At 43.0% G+C, this 9,766-nt stretch overlaps 1 protein-coding gene across 1 annotated transcript in view; it reads right to left on the reverse strand.

Annotated features, from left to right (window-relative positions):
• The window catches only part of clybl (citrate lyase beta like), a 51,826-nt gene extending 43,493 nt beyond the window's left edge, over positions 1-8,333 (reverse strand). Inside the window, exon 1 of the mRNA XM_076031106.1 lies at positions 8,271-8,333. Coding sequence (XP_075887221.1) covers positions 8,271-8,314 — 44 coding nt within the window. The 5' untranslated portion in view covers positions 8,315-8,333. The remainder of the gene's footprint in view (positions 1-8,270) is intronic.
• Between the last annotated feature and the right edge of the window lie 1,433 nt (positions 8,334-9,766).

A 9,766-nucleotide genomic window follows, 5' to 3' on the forward strand; every position in this document is an offset into this window, starting at 1 on the left:
GCTTGGACAGGGATGAGTTAATGAGAGCAGATGGTGAAGACAGTGTTAATGAAATGGGAAAGGTTGGCACGGCCGTATAAAGAGCCGTGGAGATGCGTTTGACTGTCTGACCGTACGCTGTTTTTTTGGTTCACCGCTCGCAACAGTTCTTGGTGGGTGATTCTGGCATAATGATCAATCGGCACCTGTCTGTTTTGGCTATTTAGCAGTTTGAAGGAAGACAGGCCGGTGCAAAAGTCATTTGTAAGTCTCTCCACTTTGAATTTGGATGAAATAACATCGTTTTTCTTTCAGTTGAAGTTGCTCAACTTCACCGGGAAACCAGTAAAGGTCCAAACCCGTGACACACAAAGGGGCAGCACAGCAATTTCTGGCCACCATATCAATGGCTAGCGTTGTTACAAAATGGAAAGTTAAATATTAGAACACATCCTGAAAGCAAAATAGGAAAACTGGCCATATCTCGTGTGGGGGAACTTCCTTTACTGCGCCCCTGCGTCTACATGGACCCAAAGCTCAGACTGCAGAGACGTCAGGGGACTGAAATGGCTCAAATATAACCCCAGGTTTAAATTAGATCAAACAGCCCACTGGACCTTTCTTTCCCCCCCCACACCCCCCTGCGAGCCTGTCTGCACCATGTGAATGGTGGGTTGAGATATTGCTGTGTGTACTTACGCAAATGATCTGTGTAACTGAGGAAGTGAAAAACCAATTTTTCCTTTTTTTTTTTTACGAGCTGCTAAAGTTAAAACACTTTGCAGCCATAGTAATAGATCAGTCTGATCTTAATGGATTTCACTCCTCAATGTTTATTCTCACTTTTAAACTTTGCCAATTTTAAACAACAGCTGAGACTTTAAAATATCGGAACGAAGGATGTTTGTTGATGTCAATTAACAACTTGTTTCCAAACTGCATGAGCTATATGTGTTTTAAACTCTTCCATGGAGAGCGCACTGCCTTTTACAAGTTGCACGCTTTTCGGGTGAATAAAAACAAATATGGCTGAGATTTGGGTCAGCATGGGCAATCTTGGTAAATCATCAAACTCTACCACATTGGAAGGAAGCATTTCATGGACTCCCAAGAGATAAAGGATTCACAGCAGAAATGACATGATCAAATGATATTCACCCCATAAATGATTTCTACAATATTCCGTTACACCGACGTGGCATGACGAAGGTGCAAATAGTCTGGCGTAAAGAAAAATAGGAGCAGAACCTCCTCAGTAAGAGTGTCTGTGTCCTCAAAGGGCATTAGCGGAGGCATTATCTTGTTGCACCAGACAGTTCGGTAGTAAACACCCTGGCAGCGAGCCTCGTAGTAAACTCTGGTGGAAGTGTTCCGAGGAGCCAGCGTTTTTGTGGCCGTCCTGGCATGGAGATATGGGTCACACTAGGCTGCCCTCTCTCTCACCCCGGCACCAGCGCCCAAACCCTGATGAGATTAGCCGAGCAGCCAGGCGCTCAGTGGTGGTAAAACACAAACACCAGCGATTACATAAATGTTTAAGGCCGATCTCCCTCGCACTTTAGCTCGGACCGTCTTGTTGTGGGTCACCGTCGGGTTAGTGCGGCGGCCGGCGACACGTGCGGTACAAACCTCGCCGTCTATATACGCATAAAGATATTGAGGCATGATGTAGTAAAAATCTGAAAACATACGGTTCGATGTGTTGCTCACTGACGCCACTGTGCCGGTGAGACGCGCGTGCGGCAACTTATTTGTCAATACGAAAATTATTAAGGCCGACAGCTTGACATTTGATTCCATTGAATCCTTCGCGTGTGAGTCAGTGAATGTGCTGCCTTAGCCGCTGCTCCTCTGTTAAATCGTGGCTAGAAATGGGATTAGGCAGGTCGGAATGCCGGGGTAATCACTCATTCAGCAGCCGTCGGGAGAAATGGCCTCTTTCAAGAGAAGGGGGCGGGTCTTATAAAGCCGAGGGGCTTTGACTGCTACTCCGTCTTAAAAAACCGCATCCGATGAGTAAACACACGCACGGGTACGACCCCCATGACAATTACTGGGCAAGTTTTCCTGTAAATAAGTGATGTCACAGGACTTAATGATGCCCAGACTAGACGGGGGAAAGGTACTTAAGAAAAACTTCAGGAGGACTACGAGCGTGTTGTCGTAACTGTCATGATTTTCCTCTGGGACCGCTGTGATGATGCATTTGAAGTCTGGATTGGGGAACGCAATTAAGCACACTCTCTTATTCCCTGAAGCCAATTAAGGTAATTATCAACTGGGAAGGAGGGAGGGCGTCTTCAACTGCACTTTCACCCGTTGCAATATTCAGACAGGGCGCTCGGGGAAAAATAAATAGGAACTTTCTGTCTTTTTCTCCTGACCCAGACTGGTAGTGACAGTTGTTTCCAGTTGCTTCGTATAAAGGGCCCATCATAAAGCCCTGCTAGAGGAAACAGGATAAGCGCTTGAGCCAAGGCAGTAAAAATCTCTCTGGGAACTTGAAAGCCGCTCAAATGAAGTCTGCGTCTGCCATCTGGAAACAATAAACAAACAAAACCCAGCAGCCAAACAAACACAGTTGAAGTGAGAGAAGGGAGAAGAAGGGGAAGGAGAGGAGTTGGACATGGAGGCAAAAGATTGAGGGTGTCAATGAGTGGCGTGGAGCAGGGGGCGTCGATGTAAAAAAAACAAAACAAAAAAAAACGTGTGCGGCATGCATCATTAGTAGAGTCTAATGGGAAGACAGACAGAGACAACCCTTTGTATAAAACCCTCCTTTGATGCCGGGGAGATGGCCGTGCTGTTTGAATGTGTGTGGCAGCGCTCGAGCCTGGTTCTAATGAAGTACAACGTTAGCAGGAGGCTGCCTGTCTGAACCGCGTGAAGAGATGAAGAAGTGCAAGTCAGCGCCAAATATGGCAAAACAAAACAAAACAAAAAAAAAGCCTCCAGGCCTGCGAGTCAGAAGTAATAAATTCTTGCTTTCCATAAATTAATGCAGACAGCCACACGAGAGGCCGCCTTCTTTTCTTCTTATAGCTCGTGGTGATAATGATCACAGAAACGCTCAACGTGGGTTTGTCACTTCAGGAAGTTTTCTTAAGGCGCGAAAAAAACCAAACAAACTGGAATTAGCGAAATATAATAAGAGGAAGCAGCGGGACGTGAATACCAATGACACAAGTGCAACGCACAGCTCCAGGTTTTCACAGGGATCTCTCAGAACCTCGCTCCCTATTCATCCATGCAGCCGTCAATAGATGCATCAATTAGTTTCTGTGCATTTACATGAAAAACACACGCATTTCCGTCAATAACCACAGCTAACCCCAAAACAACCTAATGATTCTCAGCTGCATATAATTTGACAAATTCTACTTGTTAATTAGGATATAGAAAATGTAGTAATTACTTGAAAAGTATTCAAGCAAATCTTTATCTTTTTCTTTTTATCTGAACAGCACAATGTGATTACAACTGAGTTTGAAAAAGAGGTTTCTTGCGTTCCGTCCATAAAAAAAAGAAACTTCACTTGACAAAGAACATGAATCACAGCCACAGGGTTCCCGGATTCCCCATGACTAAGCTTACCGTCAAGCCTGACACCGAGGGGTTGGACCAAGAACTGCAGCAACTTGGCCAGAACAAGGACCCAAGCACAGTTATTTAAAATAACAAAAAAGTCCCACCAATAGGTGGATGTACAGTATGAGAAAGGAGAGGAAGGCACATGCAGAGAACCCCCCACCCCCAGCCCCCCATCGCACACACACACACATACATACACAACCCCCTGCTGTACCTGGTTACCAAACACTCTGCTATAAAAGCGGCTCTCTAACTCATTAGGGTGCTGTGTATCAGACAGGAAATGCTGGGTAAATTACACCTCACCGCCCTGGAACTAGCCAACCGCCATGGTGGCAACGAGCCAACCTCACCTGCCGTGAGAACACTAGAATCCCACCTGGGTAAAAGGGGGGAGAGGGAGGCGGAATCGTCTTCCTCTGATTAATTAAGGAAAGAAGAAAAAAAAATGTAAACAAGCGATGCAAACGCAGCCCTGGCGAGGTGAAAATCTAACCTGAATCCCTTTCATGGCCAAAACAAGCCCTTCGCCCTTCAGACAGCGCAGCCAAGGTAACAAAAAAAAAAAAAGAAGAAATCTGGAAGCAATATCCTGCCCACACACAACCGACTGCTACCCATTAATGCTATATAGGCTGAGCTTTACAGGACCGACACACTTTTTATTAGAAATGGTTAGTCATACATACAGTAAATCCTTAAGAGTTCCATAAAAAGATGGATATAGCGTAAATAAATCGCCCCGTGAGAGCTGGGGAAAGAAATGGGGGATTCCTCACAGTTTGGGCTGTGTGCGACAAAAAGGGAATGTGCGCATACTGCACGTGATGCAAAGATTTAATCTAGCAGGAGCACGTCAATGTTGCAGATGGCTTTACAATCTATCAGAAAATTAAACAAAAAACGCACCAAATAAGACGAAAGAAAGGTGTCACGTTGTAGAAAAAAAAAAAAAAAAAAAGGCATAATTTCTTTATGGTACCATTACCTCACACTGGGAAAAAGAAAAACATGTTTTCCCGTTTGTGCTTCGCTGATTAAAAACATGTCCCTGACTTCTATTCTACCAGACCACTTCAGTTCGTTTCTTTAAAAAAAACAAAACAACAACGCACAAATGACTCATTAGCCAAGTCAGTGCTACGTTTCGAGAGAGAGGAAAAAAAAATTACTTTGGTCGCATTGTTCACACATTCCTCCCTGGCCCTGTTTATACAGATGCGATTCCATGTGCGCGCCCGGGGTCCCGAGGAGTCCAGCTCTGAAGCCCAAGATGTGCTGTTGATCAAAGGCTTCACTGCTCGAGCAAAGACACTTGTTTTGGTTGGGTCCCCCCCCCCGCCCTCCCTTCTCTCTCTATGGGGATACAGGGTAACCAATCCATCTGTTGGCTACATGAATCCACCTTGGTCAGAGCTGGAGCAAGTGTAGGCCTCCCTCCCTCTCTCCTCTGTCATCCCACATCGCTCTCTCAACACGTTTACTCAGCTGGCCGCCACGCCAGTCACCGCAGCTTTGTTTTCGCACAGCAACATGTGTTACTTAACGCTCCGTGGCCAGTTTCAAAGGGGCGAGTGGCCGGGTCAACAACAGGTAATGGAGCGACTTATTGATTCCCTCAACTCAAAAAAAGACAAAATGTCCCTGTCGACGCTGGTAAATGCAACTGCAGGCAATGGAACTGTTGAAAAAAAACAAAAACATTAATTTGGCTCAATAAAACAAGTTTTATTTGGGCATCTAATTTATTCCAAGTCGTATTTTTTTTATTAGTGCTGCTGTCATTTTATGTATTAGTCCCGGATGAAGGTATCAAGCGGGCAGTCTTGCACAGCCTCGCTTCAGACCTTGGTTACACAGTTACCGTGGTTGTTTTCTTGCCTGATTGGATTATGGCCACACACCTCAAGCCCAGCCTCCACCACCAATCAATGAGGAAATGAGGTGTCAACACAGTGGTGTTTATTCAACACTCATTTATTTTTTCTGCCGGAAGCCAGAGCGCGCTCAACACCAGATGAGAACAGATGATGTCCTCTAAGCTTCTACAATAATATTAGAGAAGGAGGGGGAAAATGAGTTGTTGTAAAATAATCAGCTCAGCTTTATTTTTATTACGGCTAATTGTGTTACCCTCTAGTGGGTTTTGGACTTTTAAATTAGCCAATCTTCTGGGGAACAATGAATTACTTTACAACGTTAATTGTCGGCTAATGCTCAGAGAGAGAGAGAGCGATGTTGCAAATGAACGTCTGAGCAACGTCTCGCCCGTCATGCCTTGTGCAACAGAGAAGACGCGGCTTTTAAACATCAGGCTGTGCATCCATACGACCGAGCTAAAGGAACCGGTAATGGAAAGACACCGGGACGTCTGTAATGCTTCCAGTCAGCATGAAGTGCCATCAAAATAAAATTCTGCACAGTGGCTGCTGTTTTAAAACAACCGAGGCAATTGAAAATCCCCCCTCCTAATTTGCGCCAAATGCCACATTTAAGCATGGCTGCCAAGTCTCAGCACTGCTTTATGCTCCTTATCTTAATTGAAAATGTTATAGGGGTGCATTTACACTTGGGAGTTTTTTTTTTTTTTTTATAAGCTGAGCTATAAAGCACAAGCAGGCACAGAGAAGGGAAACTGCCCATTAACTTATAAGGTCCAGGCCCTGGCGCTCTTAATTGACAACCTCTAGGCTACTTTCATCACTTGTCGACTTCATTGCAAGCAGTCAATGCTTCCTCCAGGATGCTGTTGCATCTTTGACAGGGGGGGTGTTTGTGACAAAGAGCAGTCTGCCGCCAATGCCGCGACGAGGGCTCTAGGCTGTCCATAAAAAACAAGCACTCACATTCTTTTCCAGAAACCCAGCCTTCCGAGAGGGCTGCGTATAACCAGGCAGCTGCAGCTTCCCAAAATTCACCGTGAGTAATATGCTGAGCAGTGCTGAATGCTTATGCAGGTTCTTTTCACTGGATGTTTTGTTTTTTGTTTTTTCACAAAAAAGGAAAAAACATAAAATTAAATATAAAAGGGAATCAAAGACAGCTGAGAAACTATGGTTTGGGTATCATTACACACACACACAGGCATGACAGTCAGTTCACCCTCTAATTTGGAAGCATCATCAGCTGTGTGTCTCTGGAAATGCATGTGCCTTGAATTGGAGCCGCATGTCACAGTGCAGTTTAACAGCCGGCACAGAGACATTCCCGGAATATCAAGGCCGCTTAACTCCGTTGTAAATGACATTCAAACTCTTTCAAGTTTCTCATTACACGTCGGACAAGATTTGCATGATATGACGCTTGAGAACGGCTGACAGGACAAGTCTGACAGCCGCACATCTGCCGCTGAATTTCATCGCAACGTAAACGGACACTCAACTCAAGCGTTGTTAGTCGCGTTTCTCAAGACTCTGACAGAAATGCAATTAAGCGATTTGAGTTCGTATACTTCAAAGTAAACAGATGAAACAAAGTTTTTAAAAGTTAGGAGAATGTACAAGCATTTCTTCTTAAGTATATTCAACTGGAATTTTGTCCAGTGTAAAAAAGGCTTGGAACACTAAAGGTCAATCTGTACAACATCTGTTGTTGTTTTTTTTTTAGATTGATATGATTATTAAAGTTGAACAGGGACAAATAATATAGAAAGTGCTGGAATTATTTGAGTTTGAAAAAAAAAATTAACTTTGACTTTGTTCTGAATCAGAATCGTTTTAATTGATAACATTTAACTAGCTATAGGAAATTTTTAACTGAAAACAAAACTAAACAGACTGAACTAAGCAATCTTGCGAGTAAAATCTTCCTTCTTTTTGGCTAAAATAATGACTGATTTGGGGTGGGTTGATTGTTGTTGTTGTTTAGTTTTATTGTGCCAAGTGAATGAAATGTGTGATTGAGGACTTTTGTGTGAGAGGGTTTTGGTGGGTTTTACTTAAAGTAACATGTAAACGTGCAAATGTTTTTATGGGATGACGAGGCTACATTCATAAATTAAGCAAAATTGGCCCATGTCTGACTTTTTTATGACAGTGAACACGTGTGTTCCCACTTCAGTTTGATAGTTGCATTTAAACCAACCATGCAAAGAAAAAAATAAAAAAATAAAAAAATATTTCAATACATGCATTGTGAACGTCGGCTAAAAGGGCGTTCCAACTGTGAATACATATCTGAAAATTAAGTTTACTCATGTGACCTTGAGTGACAAATATCTGTAGTTCTTGCATGCGACAACGTGCTCCATAAAACCAAACAACAGACAGAAGAGGTCAAGACGTGTGCCGCCAAAAACGGACTCCGTCTAAAATACAAACCTGAACAAACTAATGGGAAAGCACATAGCTTGACTTCAACCAAGGTGAATGGCAATACGAGCGTCTGAATTTACGGCGCAGCTAGCAAACAATGAAGTAGATGTGATACAACTTATGGGAGGTCTCGGGAAACCTTAAGAAGAAAACACTGCCACAGCCAGGTCCTAAAGTCTGTAGTAGCCTGACATCTCTCCTAGCGTTTAGTTACACTCCTGTTTAGCTAAACAAACAACTGACACTTGGCCAACACCCACGACCGCTAAACGGCGGTCAAACTTTTCACACAAGCGTTCAAGGGATGTGAAATTGTGCAGGCTGGGTTTTCCAATAAAGACTGACCGTGTGTGAGGAGGGACGTGTGCTAAGGACGACAGGACTTACTGTGTCACAAGTCTTCTCACCGCCCCGGCTACGTGCGCTGCCATGTTTAAGTCGCTGACGCTGTCAAAGAGCACTCATATGATTGGACAGGGTGGCAGTTCCTTTATTCAAAAGGAGCCAGATGAGTGGCTAAACGTGAGGGAGAGGCGGGCTTTGCGGGGCTCGCGGCACATGGGTAGGTAAACAGGCAGCTGGGAAGGCTGACTGAAGTAGGCGGTGCCACAAGAGGGGAAATGAAATAAAAATGCTATATGCGACACTATTCTTATTCTTATTTATGTATTTATCTTTTAAAATAAAAAATGCTTAAAACGTAACTGTAGCTGTGACGTTAATAATAAAAGATTATCGGTGGTGTTGCCACTACTAGTATTCTTTGCCTAACATCACAGATGGTCTCTGTCTTTCTGACGTCGGTGTCCTTCTGCTCCATGGGACAGAAGGGACGGAGGCAGGCAGGCGGCAGCGGAGGAAAAAACACGGATGGAGGAGAGAGGAGAGGCTCTAGCACAAGGCACGTCACCCCAGGAGTCCTCTCTCACAGCAGTGGTGAATTACTACTACTACCATCAGCCAGGTCCAAGTGTGGTGCAAAAATGACACGCAATATTTGGCATGATTAAGTCAGCAGGGGATTTGCTCCAAATGTCAGCCTTTGGGCTGCAGGTCCATTTAAATTTGTATGTGCCGTTGGAGGAAGGTCTACTTTACTTTATGGAGGTTGTAGCAAATATACTTATAATGACATAATTTGGTGGAAGGGGAGGAAAAAAGGTTGTATGTGATAACAAGGATAAAAGTATAACATATATAGAAAACGGTGACAATACAGATAGTGTGATTATATTAAGTAAGAATTTCTTTCTTCACAGCTTCCTTTTAAAATTGGTCATGCTTTTTTCATGTTTATCGTCTTCATTCTAATAGCAGGGCACTGACTCTTTAAGAGGGGATGAACAGGAAACATCAGACTGTGGTTAAAATTACACCCGGGAGTAAATGTTCACAGAAACCCTTGAAGATTCAAGCTAAAAAAAAATAAATAAAAAAATGACATATCTATAATATGATTTAACTATCCTCCATTCTCCAGTTTTCTTCTTGTTGAATATGTTATTTATTGCTATTTCACCTTGTTTTTGATTGGAATATTACAAAGATATTTAACAGATTTTTCATTTTTTTGAAGAACCTATAAGCAAAAATTGGTCACTGTTTTTTTTTTTTTATATATAAACCTTTTTTTTTTACCAAATAAATTCCAAACGCTTCACTCTGCTATTTATCTCATACACACATACGTAAACACATTTTTTTGGGCAAAAAAATAAATAAAAATTTAACATTTTGAAAAAGATCTTATCCTATGACAAAGGCTCAAAGCGGACATCTATTCCTACATTGGATTACAAAAAAAAAAAAGAAAAATGCAATAGAGTTGGAAAATTCCACCCATGGGTTACTTGGAGACTACCTCTTTGCCTCCCCTTTCCGTT

This window comes from Nelusetta ayraudi, unplaced genomic scaffold (assembly GCF_046127955.1).
Source record: "Nelusetta ayraudi isolate G7.1 ecotype Tasmania unplaced genomic scaffold, CSIRO-AGI_Nayr_v1 ptg000031l, whole genome shotgun sequence".
NCBI lineage: Eukaryota > Metazoa > Chordata > Actinopteri > Tetraodontiformes > Monacanthidae > Nelusetta > Nelusetta ayraudi.